At 43.5% G+C, this 25,552-nt stretch overlaps 1 protein-coding gene across 15 annotated transcripts in view; it reads left to right on the forward strand.

The window, feature by feature from the left end:
- The window catches only part of R3HDM2 (R3H domain containing 2), a 154,328-nt gene that overhangs the window by 115,577 nt on the left and 13,199 nt on the right, over positions 1–25,552 (forward strand). For 6 of the 15 annotated variants that reach the window (XM_081248319.1, XM_081248318.1, XM_081248310.1 and 3 more), the window contains 12 exons: positions 1,055–1,141; positions 1,624–1,750; positions 2,780–2,858; positions 3,513–3,572; positions 4,133–4,273; positions 4,706–4,814; positions 7,583–7,678; positions 10,562–10,593; positions 14,857–15,089; positions 17,589–17,755; positions 22,006–22,107; positions 24,608–24,850. In XM_081248319.1, coding sequence (XP_081104445.1) covers positions 1,055–1,141; positions 1,624–1,750; positions 2,780–2,858; positions 3,513–3,572; positions 4,133–4,273; positions 4,706–4,814; positions 7,583–7,678; positions 10,562–10,593; positions 14,857–15,089; positions 17,589–17,755; positions 22,006–22,107; positions 24,608–24,850 — 1,476 coding nt within the window. The remainder of the gene's footprint in view (positions 1–1,054; positions 1,142–1,623; positions 1,751–2,779; positions 2,859–3,512; positions 3,573–4,132; positions 4,274–4,705; positions 4,815–7,582; positions 7,679–10,561; positions 10,594–14,856; positions 15,090–17,588; positions 17,756–22,005; positions 22,108–24,607; positions 24,851–25,552) is intronic. The other 9 variants (XM_081248311.1, XM_081248313.1, XM_081248324.1 and 6 more) reach the window with 5 other exon arrangements.

A 25,552-nucleotide genomic window follows, 5' to 3' on the forward strand; every position in this document is an offset into this window, starting at 1 on the left:
GTTCTCTGCTACTTTACTTCCCCCCAAACCTTAGAAATAAGTAAGACAGTTATTATCGTTATTATTTCCATTTTACAGAGGAGGAAGCTTGGGCTTATAGAGTTTGAGTGAGTTTGACAGAGGACATTTATTAGTAAGTGGCAAAACTAGGCTTGAAGTCAGTTCTTCAGACTTGCAAATTCTTTTCATTATACTGTGCTACCTGGAACACACATACCATGTTTTGTGCTTTTATATTTACTGTAAACTTTGATTTTATTGTAAGAACTCTCAATAAATGTTTATAGGTAGATTTCTAATGAGTCACTATAATTTTTGACTTTGGAGATACCTAGGAGAGCAGTGATTTATAAAGTGGAATTCAGATCTTTTTGGGATTCTCCAGCCAGCATAAGTAAACCAAGTGGCTTAGTTGTCACACTGAATCCCAAATGTTAGAAAGTTTTCTTTCTTTCTACTTTTTTCTTAGACACTTCTTTCCATACCCTTGCCACCTCAGGTTTAGAGTCACTTAGCATTTATCGTCTACTTCATACTAGGCACTATTTATGATACATATGTTTACATGCTTTATATAATCTAATTCTCACACCAACCCGTTAAGCATTTTTATCCCGCTTTTATTGAGGACCAAAAAGAGACCCAGAGAGGTCAAGTAATTTGCTCAATATCTCATATCTCAAACCAGGAGTTGAAGCTAGGACTTCTGGTTCTTAAATCCCGTCTTTCTACTAAGCTCTGGTGCTGTGTATCCTCAGTAAACTTCTGAGTGTGATATTGGAGCACTGAGCTAGAGAGAGAGGAGAGCTAAGCAAAGTGGTTTTCCTATCATCTGTCCAAAGTAGTTGTTTTGTTTTTATATATCTGCTGTTGTGAGCAAGAGAATTATCTTTCAAGTGAATCAGGAATGAATGAGTAGGACCTGTTTGAAGGAAAAAAAAACCCCTATTTATGGGGGAACCAACTAACAGAGCCAAAGAGAATGCCCTTTATTCAGCCAAAAGCTTTCCCAGTGTCCACCAAGGGAATATGTATGTGTATTTCTTTTTTTCAGTCTAATTCCAAGCTGAAGTTGGTGCGCAGCCTTGCAGTGTGTGAGGAGTCCTCTGCCCCGTTTGCTGACGGGCCAGTAGAAACCCAGGTAGGTCCTTTATAAGAGTAAGCGTAGCTTTTGAGTTTGGCAGTTGTTTGCTAAACTGGTGTAGCAACCACGGCATCAACATTAGGCTTGGAAATCAGGGTAGAGGAGCTTCAAAACAGACTGTTGCAGTCAAATAGGGCATGGGTGAGAGCATGAAGTATAGGTCTTCACACCTGGACCACCCAGGATGATGCAGACCCACACCTTTCCCTCTGGTGGTTAGAACCATTTCCACTCCAATTCATATGGCAGGAACAGCAAGCATCACTTGAGCTTTCCATACAGTAGGCTGTGATTGTTGACAGAAGAAGCTTAGCCTCTACCCTTTTGGTAGAACAAAAGCTAAAACAATTTAATTAACAAAATATTCTCTTTTGTAAGAGAATGCTGCCACCCTAAGATTTGCCTTCTTTGAGATTTCAGAGGAGCTGCAGGAGAGTTGTTTTCCCCTTTGATTATATTTCTCTTTCCCCTTGTCCAAGGATATAATTCAGTTGCACATCAGCTGCCCCTCTGACAAGGAGGAAGAAAAGTCCACAAAGGATGTCTCTGAAAAGGAAGACAAGGACAAAAACAAAGAAAAGGTCCCAAGGAAGATGCTGTCTAGAGGTGAAGACTTTCCCCCTTTCTCATCTGTCCTGGGGCCTGGCTCTGCAGTGCCGTTTCCTTCCATCTTTCCTTCCACTGGCCTTATTGGCCCAACAGTTCCTAGTGTCCTGCTGACTTCTTCCTTGTTTGGGGAGGTGCCTAACTAAGTTACTTTCTTTGCTGCTTTATCCAGCCCTGCCTTAAGGGCTGACAGAGAGCTATTCCATTAACATTGGGCTACCCATAGGGGAGGACATTGTAGTCAATTCTGATTTTATTTTTGCTCTGGAATAAATAGTGATGGATCATCACTGGTAGCAGATTCTCTAGATAATATTTATATTTTGGTTTGGGGATGCTTGGAGTGATTTTTTTTAATAATATAAATTTGCATGTAATTATTAAGCCCTCTTTGGATTTAAATTCTTGGGCTGGTAGCCAAAAGACATGGTCCGTAAAAATGATAATTAAGGGAATTCCCTGGCGGTCCAGTGGTTAGGGCTCGACGCTTTCACTTCTGGGGACCCAGGTTTGATCCCTTGTCAGGGAGCTAGGATCCCACAAGCTGTGCGGTACGGCTCCCCCCCAAAATTTTTTTAATGATAATTAAGAGGAAAAAGGCAATCTTAGGATTAAAATTTTATAAATAAATATAAATAATCATATAAATAGTCAACATTTGAACATATCTGCTGAGATTCTGGAAAATTCAGCCCTGTCTGTCCTTACCTAGAATTTATTTTCCTTAACTAGAATAAAACCTTTGTTTTGGTCTGGACATTCAATAAATACTTATTGATGGCAAGGTGGCTTTTCAATGTAATACGAATGTAACACTGTGACCCAGATTCCACCTTATATCACTGTCATGGGGAATTTTGAGGGGCTGGCAAATCAAGGTCATTCTGATTTTTAAGCTAAAAATCCTGAAGTCTGATTCTCCTTTCCTGTTCTCATGTCTCCTGATCAGGTTGTGGGCTTCTGCTTGGGGTTAGAGATCATGCAAGGCAGTTTCATTTATTTTTAATTTATTTCACTGTGGTGTTCTAGACTCCAGCCAAGAATATACGGACTCCACTGGAATAGACCTACATGAATTTCTTGTAAATACACTGAAAAAGAACCCAAGGTAATAACATGATTTGATGGAAGGGGGAAAGGGGCCAGGACCAGCAGAATACCCAAGAGGCCAAATAGCTTCTCAGAATTTTTCCATTATTAGAATCTAGGATGCCTAGCCCCCGACACACCATTTCTCTCCAGAGTAGTTTTATATTCTGTTGGAGATTCAGAATACCCTCATATTGAGGTTCCTGCTTCCAGAAGAGTTGAGAAAAATTCTTTGGAAGAAGAATGCAGACAAAGAAATATGAAGGCTTGAGAATACAATTAAAAAGCACAGAAGAAAAAATAATTGATTTGTACCAAAGCTAAATCATACTTGTTTAAAAATTCTATAAATAACCAGATGGAGTATAGAATAATGATTAGATTTATAAGTATAAAGTATGTGTTTATAGGAGTATGACTGGCAACAGAATTAGGTTTCTGACAAGGAAAATAAAGTACATTATTAGGAGGCTTGATTGTTTTTCTTTTTTAAAGTAACATAAGACAGGGCAGTGAGGCTCAGCAGCCTTTGCATTTTTGATCCACTCTCGGGGTTTGGATCTATCCCTCCCTTCAGCTTGTATAGTGAGCAGGCTGTGTTTTCAATCCTTGCTTTCAATGTCTATGGGAGGGCTGCCTTTTGTTTTGTTTTGTTTTAATCTTTTTTAAACAGGGACAGAATGATGCTGCTAAAATTAGAACAGGAGATTCTGGACTTTATTAATGACAACAAGTAAGTTACTTGAATGAAATACACATTAGAGGTGGGAGGGGTACTGGAAAGAAATTCAGGTAAAATTTTAGGATATCCCTCTTTCATCGTTCCCTTAAAGTCTGAATTTGGAAGTAATAACTCACTGGGAACCAAAAGGAGTTGGGGAGAAGTAATCAGAATGGATCAAAAAGTGTATGTGTGGAAACTAAATGAAGTTTTTAAGTTATTGCTTAGACTTGAGTTGAAAAAAGTTTAGCAGCTAGCTCTTATCCCATATTTCACTATTCTTAAGTTTTTCCCTTTTTTCTTTGTAGAATATCATCTAGGTGGGTGAGACCTAGGGCTTATTGCATAAGGAGTAGTCTTAATGAGGATAGTGGGTCAGAGGGATCTATAAAATACTGTAGATAAGGTTGAGAGAACCTTTTTGGTTACCATCAAGTAAATATCTTCCTTATAATAATGTCTCTTTCTCCTAAGAAATTCCCCACTTTCAACACTTGTAAGAAAAATTGCAATTGGTTGTTATTGCTGTTACTTGTCCTTATTTCACTTTTTCCCCCTGGGTTTCCCTGCAGCAACCAGTTCAAGAAGTTCCCTCAGATGACCTCATATCACCGGATGCTATTACATCGGGTAGCTGCCTATTTTGGGATGGACCACAATGTTGACCAAACTGGAAAAGCTGTCATCATCAACAAAACCAGTAACACAAGAATGTAAGGGAGGAAACCACAGATTGGGAAGACTTTCCTGGGATAGCCTTTGGGGTGGAAGAGGAAGGTGTAGGATCAAGATTTCTCTTTCTGGAGAGGGGACAGTGGAGGGAGGGTGGGTTATATTATCAATTTCTACTCTTTGTGAGGCCTTGGAAATAGATGTTAGAGGCACTAGTGTTTTGTGAAGACTGGCTCCTGGCCTCTCTTCACCTTTAGTGATAGGACAGGTATAATTTTGGAAGAAGATAAGTTATAGATGTATAAAGAACAGTCCCAGAGGATTTCTTTAAAACTTTCATGTGACTCTTTGGTTCCCTGACTTCAGAAATCCCCTGGGTGGGAGTTGTAGAATTTAAGAGAACTATACTAGGAGGTCTGCTTCCTGACAAGAGTCTTTCTTCCCTTCCTTCCACATTTCTCTCCCAATCCCAGCCCTGAACAGAGATTCTCAGAACATATAAAGGATGAGAAGAATACAGAATTTCAGCAGAGATTCATTCTCAAGAGAGATGATGCCAGTATGGACCGAGATGATAACCAGGTGAAGAATGGAAAGGGTTGGGTCTATACAGAGAGATTGCAGTAAGAGAAACTGGGAGGGGAGAAGAATTTTTGTGGATGGAGAAAACTCGAAATATCTTAGTGTGGAAAAAAGTGTTGAGCTATACTGAGTTGGCTTTGGCTTAATGTTGAGGACTAACTGCACTTGTTGAGCTAAATGCCACCCTCTTAGCCCCAGAGAGACATGGTGCTGAGGTTTGCTGGGTTTTCTCATTTGGCCTGGAACTCCCTGGTTCTGCCACTGACTTCTAACTCCACTTCATTTTGGGACAAAGCAAGGTCCCTCCCTGCTTCAGCCTTGATTCAGCTGATGGCTCCCTTCTTTTTTTCTTTAATAGCTCTGGATTTCTTTGGTAACCACCCAAAGCTACTTTATCCCACTTCCACTCTTCCTATCTCAGGGCTAGCCTTGAACTTGCAAAATTGTTATCTAATTTACCCACTTGTAAAGGTGTTTCTGATCCCTTTCTGCAAACTCCTTATTCTTTTCCCAACTTCTTCCACCAAGGTGAGTGAGTGAATTTGGCTTTTGATGCTGGGAACCTCAGGCAGGTTTTTGATCCACTCCTGTGGGAATAAGAAGTGAAAAGTCTGCCCCATCCCTTCATTTATGGGCCTGGCTTTTGCCCTGGTTTCTAGCCCATCCTTCAGATAGTGATGTTTGGGGGTTAGTTTTCCTAGCTTCATGGGGTTAAGATCCAGCCTGCTTCTGCTTAGCCTCCAAAGGAGGTTAGGTAGAGAACCAGGATTAAGGTTTAAAGAATATGGTTGGGTAAAGCCAATAATTAGTCCTGCTAATTAATGATAACTATAATAATATCTTACCTCTAGAGTCAAAATTAGTTTTCTTTGGATATTGTATGGTCTTGAGACCAGGACTTTTCCTGCTTGCTACTTGAGTATTTGAGGGAGTCCTTTTGAGAAAAGTGCCATTATCTATCGTGGACAAACATGCTGGGTCAGATTGAAAACAATGAAACATACAAAAAGACAAATAAAATTTAAAACACAAGAAAGAGCCTTTCCATCCTGATGCCCTTCTCTCCATTTTCCCAAAACCCCTTTTCTGTGGATCAGGAATTATTCAGGCCTAGAGGCATATTGGGGTGGAATGGAATCTCTCCCTATTGTGAACTTTTCATCTCTCAGCTTCAGGCTTGATCCATAATAGGGTAGGCTCTATGCACTGTCTTTCGGTAATATTAATAATAAACACAGTAACTGCTATTTTATTGAGTGTTTTCCCTGAACTAGCCTCTGTTCTAAACACATTATATGCATTATCTCTTTTAATCCTCCACACAACCCAATCCAGATGGGGGTTATTAGCCCCACTTTAAATATAAGAAAACTGAGCTAGGAGATGTTAAGTTACTTGCCTTAAGTGACATTACTCAGAGGTAGCAGAGCTGAGATTCTGCCTGACCTCAAAGCCCAATGCTCTTTCTATTCTGCCATTGGTTTACCAGTGCTAGGGGCTAAGGACAGTATAGCACCTCGAGGTCCTATGTCTTCTTGGAATGGGATTTGTAAAAGGACAGTTAGCAGAATTTAGGTTATTTAGGCTGGTGAGAACTACATCTAGTCAAAAGTTGATACTCCTGAAGTTAGCTTACCTCTGGAGAGTGGTGAAGTCCAGGAAGATCAGCCTAGAGGAGCAGTCTCCTTGGTTGCTTCATCTGAAACTTTGAAAGCCTCTGGATGGAAGGTCAGAATCTTTTATAACCTGATGACATGCATTTGATGACTTACCTCCCTCAGAGCACCTTGCCTTAAAGAGCAGTATGGAAAAGGACACTCTATAACATCCTACCCAGGACAGTGCTCACAACTCACAGGCTAAGAGAGGAAAAGACAGTGGTGGAGAGTTGGGTCATAGGCTAGCCAGAAGTGGTGGTCTGGCCAGCCATCCCCTCTAGTCACCTCACTACATTTTTCAGAGAATGTAAGGTTCTCTGTCCTCCATTTACTTATCCCTTTCTATCGTTCTACCTCTCCCCTTTCTCAATACCGTATCTCATTTGTCTGGTCCTTTCTCTGTCCACCCTTCTTTCTGTTCTATTCTCCTTTTCTTTCTCTTTTCTTCTTTGTGTTGCTCTGTTCTCTTCTCTATTTCTGTAAGCTCTCTCTCTTTCCCTCCCTCCAGTAGCTATAGTTAAGATGAGGAAAAATGCTTAAGCTCTGAGTTTAGCTTCGCCCTTGGGATTTCACTTCCAAGGCCCTCTTTGCTGAGCTGTGTGTGACTTGGGTCTACAGGCCATGGCGTTAGTGACTAAAAAAGGGATAATGTCAGGTGCTAGTTCTGTAAAAACTCTTCTAAATTTAGCTCTGCTAAATACCTGTTTCTTCTCCCTCTCTAGCTTCCTCCTATCCCTTGCTTTCCCTCCAAAGCAATGTTGTTTATTCCCTGGGCTATTCTCTTCATCCTTACTGATTGGAGAGTACCTGATTACACAAGGAAGCAACCCAATCCTTATAAAAAGTTATTGTTCTTGATACTCTGGTTGGTTGGGGGGGTGGGGAGATGGAGAGGCCCCAACCATCCAGAAAACCTGATCTCCCAAACTGCATGGTCAGATGTACCCAGTGAAACCTGTCCAACACTGGAAATTTTATTTATTTATTTATTTATTTTTCCATTTTTTTGATGGCAACTATAAACTCTCCCGGTTTCTCTTCCTTGCTGGTGTGCAGTGAGCTTGCAGTACGAGGAGAACTTAACTAGCTTAATTCTGCTCATCGATCTAGATCAGAGTTCCATTGCAGGATGGAAGGAGGAGCAAGTCAATAGAAGAGAGAGAGGAGGAATATCAAAGGGTCCGAGAGAGAATATTTGCCCGAGAGGTAAGTGTAGCTTCTGAGAGTTGTCAGCCCCTAGCTTTTAGCTCTTAATCTTTGGAACTGTGAATGGAATGAAACCTCCATAAATGCTTTGTTGTTTTTTTCTGATTTTGTTTTTAACCAACATCAGCCAGTCCCATATTTGATCTCTTAAAATTAAATGTGGCTTATTAGGAAGCTGTAGATTTTTATTCTTACTACTTTTAACGCATATGGCATATAAAGAGAACAAATGGAGTGGCTGAATCTGGTAGATATGATTAGATTGACAATAGGAATGGTTTTGGCAGGGCTTATGGAAGGGCCCTGAATCTTGCCCGTCAAACCCTCCTGCTTACCCTCTTTCACTTCCACTGTCCATTTTAGGCATCTTTGCTTCTAAGTGGAAGACTTAGTGTCCACACAGCGTATACATTCATCTTGTTTGGCCAGGCTCATTTTTAGGCTATGTTGGTGATTATCAGAGCACAGATGTGGCATCCATTCTCTGAGCTCCACATTCCACATGCACAGAGGGTACCACTCACTATTCCCTACAGTCTCGACCTGAATAGGAAGTCTCTTCCTTCCTTTCTTACCTTGTTTCTTAGAGTAGGACTGCTCCGTGGGCCAAAAGGCAACATGGATTATTATAGGCAACTTTATTCTTAAGAACTGTGGGCCATATCAGATATACTTGGTACCCCTGTATCTGGTGGCCTTTGCCTACCAGACTGAACAGAAATATAGGAGAAACTCAGGAAGGTCAAGAGAGAAACAAAGCTCTGGAAAATGTATGATCCAGATAGCAGCACCATCTTAGAGTCAAAGTAGCAAACAGAGGAAGAAGAGCCAGCCTCCCTTTGCCATCAAAAGATGGCCAGTTCTAATCGATATACTTAGATAGACACTACTCTCCTCCCATTTCCCCACTCTCCCCTCCCTCATCAAGACAAAAATATATATATCTTCTCATCATCACCTAGTTCAGAAAAATACTGTCTCTAACTTCTAGAAAACTGAACTCCTCTGTGAGCTTGTTCCATTGTCTCAGGAGACCCAAGTGTTCCAAGGAGCCTCACTGTGGACAGATACACAACAAACCTTCTGGCCCAAAGTCCAAGGAGAAGGAATCTTCTTATGTTATGTAGTCTTCCATTCTGAGTCAGAAAAATCCATCCTCCAAATTATCCAACTATAGCCCAAAGACGGTTTTCTAACTTTATCTGCAAATCAGTTGAGTGGAATGAGAGGAGAGAGGTCATTTGTACATGACTACGGCTGGTGATGACCCTAAACTGTGGACAGGGCAGGATGGTGGATGTTAATAGCAAACACTTATATAGTGCTTATTATCTTTCAGACCCTGTTCTTAGAGCTTTGTGCACATTAATTTATTTAATCCTCACACTAGGCCTGTGAGATAGGTTACATTATTTTCCTCATTTTATAAATGAGGGACTGAGGCATGGAGAGGTTAAGTAACCCAAGATCACACCACTAGTTAGTGAAAGAGCTGGTATTTGAATTCAGGCAGTCTGGCTCCAGAGTCCACGCTCTTAACCCCTAAAGTAAACCACCTCTTAATAGCTTGCTCTGCCCTGGGCTCTTTAGATTAAGAAGTTCCAGTGACCTCATAGCATAGCTATCTGTGGTGTGCTCCTCTGCTTCACTGACACATGGAAGATGACTTTCCCACCGTGCCAGCCATTAGCAAAGCCACTCTGAAAGCACAAGCAACTTTTAATAGGATATTAGCGCTTATTATGAACAACACTGGAATATATCTATCTACAACCATAACAAAGTCAAAGTTAGCTCTTCTCTCCTTTTTTCTCTGATATCTAGTCTCTCAAGCCTCTACTAATATATGTATTCTTTGTTAAATCCTTATGGATTTATCACTTTCATTTCAGCACTTCCTAACCCTTGCTGTGGTAGAGGCATCAGGGATCTCAAAAGGTCTAGACAAGGAAAAATGGCCAAAGCCCACTATATGCCAAAGATTCTCATGTGGAGAGGAAAGAACCTGGCCAGTCAAAGGGAACTGCTTAAGGGTGGAGTTGTAGGTTGTGGCCGAGGGGAGGAAGAGGCGGTCCAAAATAAAGGGGAGTGGCAGAAGGGTGTTTGGATGGAAATGCTGCTGCTGCAGCCTTCTCTGGAGCCTGAGCTGTATATTGGGAAAGCTGCCCCACACAGGCTCTGCTCTGCATGGAGCCCCCTGTGCTCAGCAGCTGAATACTCTTGTTACCTTTTTCTAAGGCTCAGGAGTCCACCATAATGCTCACTTCACTCAGCAGCTCAATGGCTTTGTCAGGAAATGATCCCCAAAAGGAATGTTTTAGGCTTTTAATTTTCTCATTTTTTCTAGGCTTTGAAAAGTACCTACTTCCCCAATTTCTTACTCTCCTTGGGTCTCAGGTCAGAATGTCTTTCATTTTGGCCAGTGTAGAGGACAGAAGTGGGATAGTCATTGAGGATGATTTCCAAAAAAACTAAATTTCTTTCTCTTGTGTCCCGTTTCCCTTCCTTTGAATACACTCTTTAGGACCAAGCACACCAATTATTATGCTCAGCTTACCTCTAGAGAGAATAAATTTAGAGCTAAAAAAGAAATAATAGTTAGGTTAATACTCTCCTTTCTCCTTTCCATACTCCTACCTTTATTGACCTCTCTTTTTAAACACTCTGTGGGAAGGCTAAAAATGCCGAATGCTCTTTTCCATTAAAGGTGAGAAGTCAGACTGGGTGTGTGGGTGTGGGTCATCCTGTCGCTGTTCCCTCTCTCCCTGTTGGGGTTGAGCTTGGTTTGAGGACCTTGGGTATTCATAGCATCATGGACACACATTTTGGTTATGCCATGCTGTTTTCTTATAAGTTATTTTCCGTTTTCTCCCCTTCACCTAGACTGGCCAGAACGGATATCTAAGTGACATCAGGTTAGTACCACTTAGCATGTTCCCTGCTTCTCATTGAGCTTTGTCAGTGAGGTTAATATAATCCTGTAATGATGCTTTTCTTTGATGTTAACCAACAGACTCTCCAAAGAAGCCTTTTCTTCTAGCTCTCACAAGAGAAGGCAAATTTTTAGGTACCTCTGTTTGGTCTATATCTCTCCTTGTTTTTTTGTTTTGTTTTGTTTTTTTAATTTTATTTTGTTTTGCTCTAATCTTTTCAGCGGAGTGAGTTTGCTCCATGCATGGCTGCTTGTGGAATAAGTCAATTTGTGGTATTTGCAACATTGGATATTTTTCCCCATTAGAAAAAAAATGGCTATTGCTCAATGACTTTATTTTTATTGTTGCTGATTTCATTGTAAGTCCTGGGTAGGTGGTGAAGGGGACCAAATAAGTATGTCTAGGATAGGTACTGCTCTATCCCAGAAGTTTGCTTGAATTGGGCATTTCTGGAGGATTTCAGCATATATATATATTGAGGTAAAAGAACGGGTGTCTTCTGGCTACCTTTTCCGAATCTATGGAAAGATGTGAAGAGTTTATCCCTGACCCGGCATAGGGAATGTTTTGTATCCTTAAGAAAGGATAATACACACACCCATATAAAAAAACATACAAACACCTCTGTCTATGTAGTTTTCTCTTTGGGACAATGTAATGCTTAAGGTGATCTCAGAAAGAACTTGTCTGCCTTAGAATGGACTTAGAGCATGTCTTTTATATGATTGTCCATGGTTTATTCTTAATGTTGGTGAAGGCTGCTGTACTAACCTCTCCAGTGCCTAATATTCTCCATCTTCCACAAAGCAGTCATGAGAACCACCCTTTCCTCTCAGTCTCTCAGTCCCACCCCAGACAATTACACAAGGCAGTGGTGAGAGAAGCATTTTAGGACCGCATCCCGGCACTAACTCATTTTAAGTATATTCTTTCCATGTTACCAATAGAAAAACTATAGAGTACAGAAAACCTGAGTATTTAATACTAGGATTCAGGTCTCACCCTTTTCAAAGGGTTTTATCTCTTTTTCAATCCTAAGCTTGGTAGGAGCTGACTAACACATATTAGTTAGAGCTCTCATTCCCAGTACTTTAGTAGTCCTTTCCCTATTGTCCTTTCTAAAGCTAATTAAATCATGTGGAAATTGGGATAGCAAGATTTCCCCTTCTTGGGATGGAGGATTTATCTCCCTTTCCACATCTCTGAACTCTTTTTCCTGGAGCAGCCCTCCCTGAGGTCCATCTGAAAGCCCAGGCGGAAGGGCTCTGCATTGCTGGTGGTGGTCGAGATAGATAGTAGAATCCCCCTTAAAAAAAAAAAAATCATGTTCCATAAACATCCCAGAATACCTATAGTAAACAGAAGTTTTAAATTAACTCCTGCATGTGACAATGCACAGTGCTTTATGGTTGTCAAAGTACACTGTATCTGATTGAATTCTCTCAATATCCTGATTTGGTAAGCTGGTTTACATGTAAGAAAACAAAAGCAGAGAGATTAAGTAGCTAACCCAAGTTTACATGGCTGTTAATGGCAAAACTGAGACTGACTCTTTGTCCCGTGTTCTTTTCACCACACTACACCAGCTCCCTACAGACATCACCCCTAATTAATTCACTGCTGAGAATGATGGCCTTATTAGTGCCATGGAGCATCAAACTGCGTCAAACTGTGCAGACAATAGCTTGAAGGATCTAGTGAGCAGGTGCAGTCCTCTCCTATCCAATCCTCCTTTTAAGTGGCTGCTTTCCATACTGAGTTTTGATTAAAGATCTAGGTCATCTAAACTGCAGCTCCATGGACTCTTAAGGGGGTAACTTCTTCCTCTATTTGGGTACTAGTCCAGAACTCAGATGATTAGAAGCAGATCTTCTCTAACTGCTTTAAACCTTTCTTCCCCGGTATGTGAAACAAACACTCATAACACCAGATTCCATCATCCACATTGGCAGTAACTATGGCAACTTCTCTATTCTTTGGAAGATTCTACTCCACTGATAAATAAGCCACACTGAGGCTTACTGATATTTATTGTCACCTCTTCCACAGGCCTCTCCACCCCAGACCCAATAAACGGGACTTTTCACCAGCACTAAATTCACTTGTAAAAACAAAGTCAGCTCCTGATTTCATAGGACTGTGAAGTGTGAATGTCCTCTGTCCTGCACCTCCATAACACAACCCAATCCATTTCTCAGAATTAAATCTGGTAAACTTTCCCTAATTGCCTTATTTTTAGTGAAGTACAAAACCATGACTAGAGATTAGGTTTAGTTGCAGAGCAAGAGAAAGAGAACTGATCTCTCTTCCTAGCCCAGACTCAGATTCTCTAATTCTCAGGGGTGTAGTGTACTAACCCAGGTAAGTCACAGGATCATCAGACAATCCACATGTGAGCACTTGGCCATTACTGTCTTGGGGGAATTGGATCAGTACTTTGGCTCAAGTTTCCCAGAGTGTTTGGTTTAAAGTTGACTCATTCACTGTCTATCCCTGGTAGAAGAAGAAAGTAAATGGCAGAATTGCCCTAATAGAAGTATAGTGTTTGATTTAGGTATAAAAGGCCATTAGGGCTTGTCTTGCAAAATTCAAGTTCTAATGTCTAATGAGCAGCCTCATTCATTGCTACTGCTGTATCCCCATATCACACAAACCCACACATCTTTATTGAGTCCGCTCAGTAAACATGAGCTATTGGCTCTCACTTCAGGTCGGTTCTATAACTGGAGAGTCCCTGATTTACACTTATTTCTTGTTTCCCATTCTACTTTGGACATCCCCAAGAGAAAGGGGTATTTTCCAGTCCTCTATTCTAACTATACAGAGAGAAGCAATGAGATTATATATACATCTACTTGGGATTCAGAGAATTAACATGTCCCTAACCAGCTATGACAGTGTGTTCTTAGCCCACCGTGATTGGCTAAAAACTAAAATAGTGACGCTAGCAAATATTTTGCCCATTTTCCCTACAGTACCTTTGGAATAGATATTCTAATAAAGAAAGGTATTTTCTTTAACATTAGTCCCTTAAGAAAAATACCTTTCTTTAGTAGAATAACTCTGAGCCTAATGTCTTGGAAGCTACCGGGGTTGGGATAGGGTTTTCTGTTTGCTTTGGGTGGGATGGTGGTGGAAAGGAGGGAACCCAAGCTACTATGATTGTTGCTCAGTTGCTCCCCAGTGTACATACGAAAATCTTTATAATTGTCATTTGGTTTTCTTAGGTCATTAGTTGTTGGAGGGTGGGGGATCTGAAAGGAAAATTCCTGGTTTTTGGTTGCTTATTGATTAAGAAGCAGTAAGAGCTCAACAAGACTTAGGGTTTTCAGGCTAGCCTCATATATCTTGAGGAGTACAGCTGTTTAGAATCACAAACAGTGATTGTAGCATCAGGATAACCCTGATGTTTCCAGAGTAAAGTAAGAGAGGATGAATCACTTTTCTCAATAGCCTTGTGCCTTGCCTAGGGCAATAGGGTTATTAATATGAAAGCAACTAGGCACAGTCAGCCCCCTGCTCTTTGCCATCCTGAGTCCTGAGGGCATGTTTGCTTGATCTTGCTGAGGATGTCAGCCTTTAGAGACCCTGGAACCAATTGTTCTCAGACACTAACACAAAACTTCCACAAAACAGGTTGGGTTGATTCCAGACTCTTAGACTGAGTTTTCTCTTTATCAGACTGAGTGCCCCTTTAGTCCACTATACTCTTCTTCCCAATCCTGAAAACGTGGCCATAAGCAGCACCTCTGCTGGCTCAGATATGTGTTATATGGAAGACCTATTGAAGGATTTATCCATGTCACTGGCTACTCCTGCCTTCCAGCAATAGTAACTTCTAGGAGTCCTTTTGTTTTAAGAACTCTCAGAAGGAACTGGTACCCCTCTGCTCCCCACTATTTACTGCATGTGTGGGATCCCTGAAGGGCCAGGGGAAGAGACCACAGCCAATCTCAGCATCATGTACGTGGTTTCCCGTCCACCTCTGGTCTGATGTATTGAATTAGTTGCCAGTTCACTGTCTTCCAGATTTGCCTCTGTGCTCTTTGTTACTGTACTGGATCTTGTTGTGTCTGCTCCCATTAAGTCTTGGTTGGCCAGCCAACTAACAAGAAGTCAGTGTCCATCCTCCCCCAACCCTCACCCCTCCTTTGTCACTGAGAGGATAGAAATGAACTCTCTCGTAGCCCTTCTGCTGAAGTGGTAGGTGAGGGGTGCTCTGACAACTGCGGTCTCTGCATGCAGGGGGAACCGCGAGGGGCTGAGCCGCACCTCAGGCAGCCGCCAGAGCAGCACAGACAGCGAACTCAAATCCCTGGAGCCACGGCCTTGGAGCAGCACGGACTCTGATGGCTCTGTCCGGAGCATGCGGCCCCCTGTCACCAAAGCCAGCAGCTTCAGTGGAATCTCTATCCTCACCCGGGGTGACAGCATTGGGAGCAGTAAAGGTGGCAGTGCAGGAAGGATCTCCAGGCCAGGTAACAGAGCTTCTCTCCTTCCATCATTTCTTGCTTATCTTCTGCAAAACATCACTGATACTTCCTTTTAACAAAACACTAACACAGCCAGATGAGGGGAAATTTGATTTCTTGGATCCATTGTCCTTTTGAGTCCCTTCTCTGATTTTCTTTCAAACCTTCTTTCCTAATAGAAAAAAAACTGATTGGGATTAGTTTATTTTATCTGATTTCTGACCAAGGTGGGACATCCCTGTCAACCCAGGTTCAGGTTATGTACTAAAATAAGGATGATGGCTGCTTTCATTCTGTGGCCCCTGAGATTATAAAGAGGGTTTGTAGAGCAGAGGGAACCTTAGAGTTTGTAATACTGTAATTAACTGGTAGCAGCCAATAGGCTAGAGCTTTAAGAGACACTGCTGCAGTTGCTTCTCTGGAGCCCAGTCACTGAGAAGGAGCATATGTTCCACATGCCAGCCTGGTAACCACCCTTCAGCTCTCCTGAGCTGCTGTGTAACCTTCTCCATATATTTCTGCTGTGCTCTTAGCAGAGGAGTATTTAGTTCTTTTTATCCAGCGAGCCTCTATTTCACCATCCTTCTGCCTCTGAAGAATTGCTTGAGTTTCGTCCTAGAAGTTCTGTAGGTCTTGTCCTCAAAAGACATCAGTAGTGGTAAAGATTTTGCCTCTGTTAGGTTTCTGTTGCCGTTCTCTGTTACCTCCTTTCTAACCCCACTGCCTCTGCCTTTATCCATGCCGGTTTCCCTGCTTTATCCTCAGCCCTTTTTTTTTTTCGGGGTGGGGGCCAGGGCACACTGGGTGGCTTGCAGGGATCTTAGTTCCCTGACCAGGGATTGAACCTGGGCCCTTGGCAGTGAAAGCGTGGAGTCCTAACCACTGGACCGCCAGGGAATTCCCTATCCTCAGCCCTTTTTAGAGCCAGTTTACCAATCTAAAACATAGATCTAACTATGTCAGTCCTCTCTTAAAAATATTCATGTTTCTGCATTCCCTGCATAATAAAATCCAAATTACGTAGCAAAGCATAACTTCCTGACTCCAGTTTGCCATCTCAGTCTCATTTCCAGATGTCCATCCTCCTCTGACCCTCCAACCATTTCTTTTTTTTTTTTTTTTTTTTTTTTGGCGGTATGCGGGCCTCTCACTGTCGTGGCCTCTCCCGTTGCAGAGCACAGGCTCCGGACGCGCAGGCTCAGCGGCCATGGCTCACAGGCCCGGCCGCTCCGCGGCATGTGGGATCTTCCCGGACCAGGGCACGAACCCGTGTCCCCTGCATCGGCAGGTGGACTCTCAACCACTGCGCCACCAGGGAAGCCCCAACCATTTCTTTTTATTTACTTATATATTTATTTATTTATTATTTTTGGCTGCATATCGGGTCTTAGCTGCGACATACGGGATCTTTCGTTTTGGCATGCGGGCTTCTCTCTAGTTCTGGTGCACGGGCTCCAGAGCGCATGGGCTCTGTAGTTGTGACATACAGCCTCTCTAATTGTGCACGGGCTCAGTAGTTGCGGCACATGGGTTTAGTTGCCCCGCGGCATGTGGGATCTTAGTTCCCCAACCAGGGATCGAACCTGCGTCCCCTGCATTGGAAGGCAGATTAAGTTAACCACTGGACCACCATGGGAGTTCCCAACCATTTCTTGAATATGGCATTAGCTTTGTCTCCTCTTGGTCTGACAGGCCTTCTATTCATCCTTCAGACCTATCACTCCTGCCACGTCCTCTTTAAATTCTTCCCTCTAATCCTCCCAAGAGTTATGCTTCCTCATCTTTGCTTTCATACAACTTTATTCATATCACTGATGCATCCCTTATCAGATTTAATCGTTGTGTGGATGTCCGTTGGAAGATCCTGTTCTGCTCAAGGGCAAGGACTGTGTTCCCTTTACCTTTGTGTCCTCAGTTCATCATACAGTGCCTGCACATAGTAGATATTCAGTAAAAGTATTTTGTGTAAATGCATACATGACTTGGAGAGCCTGGAAATGAGAAAATAGTTGGATGAACTTGTGTGGGGCTGTGTGCACAGGCACGTGCTTGAAGGTTGCCTTCAGCAACTTTTATGAGATGCTGCAAGTTGAGAAGAAATCAAAGAGAAGACAAGTTTCTTAAGGGACTAGGAATCTGTATTTTCCCAGGAAGCAAACATTCATGTTTTCAGCTGTCTAATCATGATGGACAGATTCTAGGCACTCCAGGGAAGGTACCTCAGCAGCTTCACATTTTGTTTATCTCCAAAACCAAACATGGACAGTCAAGGTGGTTACTGTCCCCAGGGAGTAGAAACCTGCTAAGATGAGGACTCCCGTCAGCAGGACTGTTGAAATGCATCTGTGCTCATGCATGGATCTCCCCAAGACAGTGGGGGAGTGGACAGAAGAGGAATGACAAGGAAAACAGCAAGGAAAGAGGAAAGCCCTCTCCCCTCCCCCAGGGGAGGGTATGTTCATGGCTTGTGCTTACAACTCTTGCTGGGTCTCCTCTTTGCCTTAGGTATGGCGCTAGGTGCCCCAGAAGTGTGCAGCCAGGTCACCTCATCCCAGTCTGTCCGGGGCCTTCTCCCTTGTACTGCCCAGCAGCAGCAGCCGCAGCAGCAACTTCCTGCTCTCCCTCCCACGCCTCAGCAGCAGCCACCCTTGAATAATCACATGATCTCACAGGTGAGTCACCACTCGGTGCCAGAGCCCCCTCCTCTCTGATTCAAGCAAGCTCTGGAGGTACAGTCATGTCTCTTGTGCTGTGGGTGGCAGGAAAGATCTGTTTTTGGAGATATGCCACTCCCTCCCCCACCTCTTGTATGTGAGTTGTGGGGAGAGAAGAGGAAGGGCAGAGGTTTGGCCAGAGTGTTCTTAGTGGCGTCACCCTGGGAGTTGTTTTGCTTTATACTTCCTTCTCTTCCTCCTGAGAACTGTCAGTGGGACCTTCTACCCCATTCCACATTTCTACTGTACTCGGTCTCCCTCTATCCTGTGTAATTAGCAAAGCGATTTTGCTCCCTATATCCATACATGGGGCTTGAAAACATCACAGCTCCTACCATAGTCTACCTGAGTGTATTCATATGGCTGTTGACCCATAAATAAATATTTATATGTTGGGGTTTTGGGGAAAGGAAATAACACTCATTAAAACACCTGCCGTAAAGCACAAAACCCCCCAATGTTGTCTTTGTTTCTTGAGGGAGAAAGAGCTCTCTCTTTCTCCTTCTGTTGCTGGCCTGTTAGATGTTGGTTCCAACTAGAGTTTTAAGTTTTGCTTCTGTGGAGACCATGCAAGTCATCAGCATAAGAATCAGATCCTATTCTAAGCTGGAACCTCCTCGGTGTTTTAGGTTTGAAGTCTCCTTAATACTCTGAGGAGAGATATGCTGAGATCTTCACTTACTGTTTTCTTCCATGAATAGAGCTCTTCATGAATAGAGCCTATACTTTATCCTGAAGTATTCTCTGGTAGTCAGGAAGCCAATATGTCCATATTCTTTTCTGCTGCAGTTTAAGTTCTCATTTCACCTCCCAGGCTCCCTCATCTCCCTGTTCAGTTAGTCCAGCTTGGCCTCAGATATATCTCTTCCACAGGTACAAGAAGCAAGTCCTAAGCCCTGATACCCCAGGGACTGGAAACTAGAGTGGAAACACCCCAGAATGGCCCATTACTACCCCATTCATACATTGGGAAATGAAACTAAAATAAAGAACAGTGAAGATCCAGTAAACTCTGCTTTGTGGCTTAACGTAACACACATGCCAATCATTCCAAGTCCTTCATCTCAGTCCCTAAATCAGTTTCTCTGTAGTCCTGACTTTCTTTCTTATTCTACCACCATCTGTCTACCACCTCATTAAGTCTCATTCACATTAGCTTACCTCGCTTCATACTGAAGCATAGCATGTGTGTGTGCTTTTCCTTGTCTGTGTCTTAATTCAGACCTGTGAGTAAACTCTGAACTTCTCCCTCCAGCCATCCCCTACAGTTTCTGTGTGTGTGTCTCACTTTTTTAAGGTCCCAGTATTTTTTTGAGTTTTCTAAAATGTGTGTATTTTAATACAGTTCTGTTCCCTTTTCTCCCTCTTAGTCTTCCATCTGTCTCCTCCTTCCATCCATATCTAGAAACAGACAGCAAGAGTGGGAGGGGGATAAAGAGATAAGTAAAGAGACTAACCAGTGGGGACTGAAAAGCTTTTAGACAGAATGTTCAGGTAACCGGCCCTAAATCCCAAACTTTTACTCAGATTCTGTCCCTGCTTCTGAATCATGAGGGTCAGTGGGTCAGTTCTTGGTATTGATTGATCGTCCACAGGCAGTACAGTGCTAGGTTAGGTCCTATAGACTGGGGACAGGGGAACATTATTTGGTACAGAGATCTCAGAAATTTATTCTTGCAATTAATTGTGATCACAAATGCCAAACTAAAAAATCTTATGCTTGGTTAAGTTTTGGTGTCTCTGAAGCACTTATGGTAGCTGCTAATATTATACCAGCACCACCCCATTATATATAACTCCTTTTCACTTTATCCCTTTCTTCCTCTTACTACTGCCTTTTTCTTTCTTCCTTCCTTTCTCTTTTTCCCTGTCTCTCAGCACTGGTAGCTCTCCAAACTCAAGTTGCTGAGCCCCAGAATACTTACTGTTTAGTTTCTCAAATGGTACGTAACAGTGAAGGGATGGAGGAAGTGACCACACACACACATAAACCACTGTGCTTACTCTAAAGGTTTTCCTTTTGAAGAAAAACCTTTAGCTCTGTAGCAAAAAGCGTTTGCTCCAGGCCTGGGGGCAGTGCTGGCTAAACTATGCTCTTTCTCTTCTTGGAAGGCCTCTGCCGTCAGAGTAGGCCTCCATATCACATATCAGTAGAACATTTGAAACCAAGGGGTGAGACTGATGATTAAAGGACCAGTGACTACCTTTTGCCCAATTAACTTAGAGTAGACCTCTTGAGAAGGAGTCCGCTGAGCCTCTCCATGGAGTCCAGTCAGGATCCAAGAGCCAATGATCTAGCCCAGAAGTCACCAGTAGGTGGCAGTCACATCCCTCAGGGCCAGTCTTTGGCTTCCCTGTCGTTTTTTGAAGTTCCCTAACTGGTGTTTGAGACTCTCTAAGAAGAGAACTGTAGCTGAGGGTAGTGGTAGAATAACTTAAAAATAGCACTGAGACGCCTGCCTTTACCGCTACCCTTCCTCAGTTGGGAGAGGCCTAACAGAGGAGCATCCTTTCTTCTTTCTTCACTTTTTACTCAGAACTCACAAATGTGAGGAAAAACAGGCAGAGTTGTTTTACCACTTCCCTGTCCCTAAGGCCTCTCCTTGTCCCCCAGAGAATGTAAGGCCTGAAGTATGGCAGAACCTCCCCCAAGAAAGAAGTGGATTAGGATAATAGAAAATGGGTCTAAAAGTTACCAGCACAGGTAGCTCAAGCTGAGCAGCTTGGCCAGCAGTTACATTTGGAATGCCACTGGCTTACAGAAAATACGTGTGCCAGGAGAGCCGAGAGCTTATTTTCAAGGCTGTGGCATTATCTCTCCCACGTCACACAGTGGATTCTCAGTAACTTTTTCCTAGCCAAGATGACTTACATTTTATTTAATGCAGATATCAGGAGTATTCTCCATCTTGGATGTCTTATAATTCCTGGGCTCTCTGACTCTGGAACTGTTGGTCCCCTCTGTGAAAGGCTGTCCCAGGAGATATGTGGCAGGAGAGTATTGATACCTTGGTCCCCCACAACTCTTAATACTCTACTTTGGAAAGAGGAAGGAGAGTTACACAAACAAAAAGATGTTTATGTAATTTTGTTTGACTTCTTCCTTTACCTCCTCCCTACTGCTAGAGTAGAGTAGAAAGAACATACGTCAGGCAGAACTAGGTTCCCATCCCTGCTCTGCTGCATTAGCTGTGTGATCCTGGGTGTATGATTTAATTTCTCTGAGCCTTACTATCTTAACTGCAGATACAAGTTATCTTATCTCCCTATAGGATTATTGTGAGGTTGTAGTGAGATAATGTATGTAAGTTAGACAATGTATATCAGTGTTATTTCCCCTTCTCTTCGTAGCTTCTCCAGAGGCTATGACTGGAGAACCGATGAGGTGATTGAAATAGCTAGAGAGGAAGACAAGAGAGAAAAAAATAACTCCCCATTAGTTGGTTTAGAACACACCATGTTCCTAATAAGCAAGTCCTCCTGCTTGAGGCTAGTGAAGGGACTGAAGGAACAAAAGCTAAAACTAGGCTATTTATATTTTATTCTTAAATCCCTCCCTGTTTGCTTATGGGAGCATTTTTCATACTGCCCTCACAGCCTGGAGGAGCATAGAACAAGCACTGGAGCAGGAGGAAGTAGCGGAACCAAGCGTGAACTGGCTTATTTTTCCTTCTCTGCCCTCGGGAGGCTGATGATCCTTGTGAATGAGCACTTCCTTCAGGAGAGCTGTGGTGTGAAATCAGGAGCATGCCTGGGAGAGCCGAGCCAGACCTTGGATGACCCTTCCTACAGAAGCGGGAGTCCCTTCTCACGTGGGCATTCAAGGAGGGTTATGCGTCCCAGGAATCCTATGCTCAGGAAAAATGCTTGGGGAAAAAGCTGTGTTTGGGATCAGGCGGCAGACCCTGGCTCTGAGATGCTCACAACAGCTGCAGAGTTGAGTGGCTAATGGGGCAGAGTGTGCAGTGCGTCTGTACTTATAGGAGAGATTGCTTATTTGTCAGAGATGTGAAAACCATGAGCTGTCCTGGGCTTGGTCTCCAGTCTGCTCAGAAGCCTTACTTTTCATGTGAAATTTCTTTTATGATTAACCTTGTTGTTCCTTCCCTTTCCCTCCCCATCTCTGCCCCACCCCCGCCCCCGCCTATGCCTCTCCCTGTACCTCCCTTTTCTCTTCCCTTTCCACATGTCTCTCTGCTGGTCCACAGCCAGTCCCGGCTCTGCAGCCCTCTCCGCAGCCTGTTCAGTTCTCTCCAGGCTCCTGTCCCCAAGTCCTTCTGCCAGTCTCTCCGCCCCAGCAGTACAACATGGTATAAACTCCATTCCCCGTTTTTGTCTTGTCCGTGTGTGGCCTGGCCTGTGTCTGGGCATGTCTGGGTCAGTCTGTGACAACCGTGCAAAACAGTTGTGCTGTTTAGAGGACCATTGTTAGAAGGTATTTCTGCTTGAGGGGCCAGCACAGGCTGAACTATACTTCATTCTAGTGACCTCATAACAGTACTTTAGGCATCAAAAGATTCCTAAATGTAAGACAGAGAAGAACACTGAATTCCCCTGAGTTTCAGGACAGGGAACAAAATCAGATGTTGCTCTAACCTGGGCTCCTCATCCTCTCTACCATGTGCATCCTTCATCTCATCTGCTCCCAGGACATGTCTGAGGAACCCAGTTTATTCTGTACAGAATGATTCTTTATAATTTCCTTTAAAAATAAAAACACAGGGACTTCCCTGGTGGCGCAGTGGTTAAGGATCTGCCTGCCAATGCAGGGGACACAGGTTTGAGCCCTGGTCCGGGAAGATCGCACATGCCGCGGAGCAACTAAGACCGTGCGCCACAACTACTGAGCCTGCGCTCTAGAACCTGCGAGGCACAACTATTGAAGCCCGTGCCTAGAACCCGTGCTCTGCAACAGAAGAAGACACTGCAATGAGAAGCCTGCAGAGTAGCCCCCGCTCACCACAACTAGAGAAAGCCCGCACGCAGCAATGAAGACCCAACGCAGCCATAAATAAATAAATAAATAAATTAATTAATTAATTAATTAAAAAAATAAAAACAGTTGCAGATTTCTCTGGTACGACTGGTAAAAACTTAAAATGTTCCCCTATTTTACCATTATTTTACATTAAAAATATCCTCTTCTGTTGAATAGCACATGCTGTTTAAATTGTTCGTACCCTGACTACAAATCCTTTGAAGATCTGATTTGTCTCATAGTTGATAACTTCTATCACGGTTATAGGAGCCCTGATTTTTTTTAAATTTTGTGTTAATCACACCTGTCTGCTTTTTTACTAGAAACCCCTCTTTCCTCCCACCTCTTATCTCCATTCTGAAAAGTTCTAGAATATGAACCTCAAAATAGTAACTGCAGTCCAGTCCTCCTGTCATCTATTCCTGCCCACTAAGGTAGCAAAATAGCTAAGATCATATCCCTGAAAAGTGAGTGAAACCACAGGAAAGCATTATCTTTTGTTTCTGCTAGTTTCATTTGCAAAAGAACTTCTGCTCTGCATGTGTATGTATATGTGTATTTTGATTACTGTCCATGGAGCAAAAAAGATGAGGAAGTTAACAGACTAAGCTATCACCATACAAGTGAGGGATGGAACACCCTCACTCTTTCTGCTTAGAGAAGAGGGCTGAGAGGGAGGGCAATTACAGACTAGCCAGTCAGTCTCGCCCTCCAGCTGGCCATTCACCCTGGCCTCCTTTCAGAGGTGAGAATTGGAAGTGGTTTCTGAAGGGCAGGAGAACTCTAGGCAAGTGTCAGAGAACAGGGGTGGAAATGATTGCACGAGGGAGTAAGGAGATGAGCAGCAGGTGTTGGGAGCCCACCAGTCTTTCCACTGCATAGGCAGAGCTGGGGAGCCACATGAACCCACCCATAATCCACGCAAGGTGTAATCTGGGTCCTTTATTATAAAAACGAGATTTATGACAATGTAGGGGCCCTTTGTATGGTTGGAGGCATGAGGAAGACAGGAAATGGAAAGGTTTTGTACGGTTTTTTCCCCACTAATTTGTCCTGTTTTTTCTATATATAGAAGTTGTGTCATTGCTCCCATCTTCCCAGGACTAATTCTAATAAAGATCATAATCAGAGTGACCATTGTTACCCCATATGTGGCAGGGAGACTGGCTCTGGAGTTGGGCTTCAAACAGCTGTTCAATTCATAGCAATTTAAAACACCCTATGAGGGCTTCCCTGATGGCGCAGTGGTTAAGAATCCGCCTGTCAATGCAGGGGACACGGGTTCGAGCCCTGGTCCGAGAAGATCCCACATGCTGCGGAGCAACTAAGCCCATGCGCCACAACTTCTGAGTCTGTGCTCTAGAGCCTGAGAGCCACAGCTACTGAGCTGCGTGCCACAACTACTGAAGCCCACGCACCTAGAGCCCATGCTCTACAACAAGAGAAGCCACTGCAACGAGAAGCCTGCGCACCGCAACAAAGAGTAGCCCCCCTTGCCACAACTAGAGAAGGCCCGCGCGCAGCAATGAAGACGCAACACAGCCAAAAATAAATTAATTAATTTAAAAAAAAAACGCTTGTGAAAAAAATAAATAAAACACCATATGACAGAGGCTTAGGGCAATCAATCAATCAATCAATCAATAAAAAAACACCATATGACAGAGGCTTAGGGCGCCTCCTAGGGCACACATGCAGGAGTGTCCCAAATTGGTGTAAGGAAGGAAAGCTGTAGAGAGGGCTACTATTTCTGTCTGTCTGTCTGTGTTGAATCCAAAGACCTGGGGTTTGATATGACCTCAGTCCTTGGATCTCCCTCACTTTCTCAACAGACAGATGATCTCAGCAACCCCTTTGGACAAATGAGCCTTAGCCGCCAAGGTTCTACTGAAGCAGCTGACCCATCCTCAGCTCTGTTCCAGCCCCCACTTATCTCCCAGCACCCTCAGCAGACTAGCTTCATCATGGCTTCTACAGGACAGCCCCTCCCTACTTCCAGCTATTCCACTTCTAACCATGCACCACCTACTCAGCAAGTCCTGCCACCCCAGGGCTACATGCAGCCCCCTCAGCAGGTGAGTGGCTTGGGTTCCCAGTTTAAATCACTAATTCAGGGACTTCCCTGGTGGTCCAGTGGTTAAGACTCCATGCTCCCAATGCAGGGGGCCTGGGTTCGATCCTTGGTCGGGGAACTAGGTCCCACATGCTGCACCTACAGCCCGCATGCTGCAACTAAAAGATCCCACATGCCACAACTAAGACCCGGCACAGGCAAATAAATAAGTATCTTTTAAAAAAATAAATCACTAATTCAGTTTGCCCCGTATTATAATCCTTCTTTCTTCCTCTAGTTTAGACAAATCAGAGGGGATAACTCTCCCCTACCCACCTCCATTTCCCCACCTTGACTTGAGAATTTTCTTTCTAGTCAGAAGGCCATCTTTCAGGGGCTTCCCTGGTGGCGCAGTGGTTGAGAGTCTGCCTGCCGATGCAGGGGACACGGGTTTGTGCCCCGGTCCGGGAAGATCCCACATTCCGCGGAGCGGCTAGGCCCGTGAGCCATGGCCTCTGAGCCTGCGCGTCCGGAGCCTGCGTTCCGCAGCGGGAGAGGCCACAACAGTGAGAGGCCCGCGTACCGCAAAAAAAAAAAAAAAAAAGGCGGCCATCTTTCAAATAACACAAGTCCTTCCTGTTCTGTTTCAAACTTGTATACTAATGCTGCAATTGCAGGCCCACAATAGCTCCGTTTACAGATTTCTGGGAATTAACTGTGATGT

The sequence above is a fragment of the Mesoplodon bidens genome, assembly GCF_964165515.1.
Source record: "Mesoplodon bidens genome assembly, chromosome: 11".
Lineage (NCBI taxonomy): Eukaryota > Metazoa > Chordata > Mammalia > Artiodactyla > Ziphiidae > Mesoplodon > Mesoplodon bidens.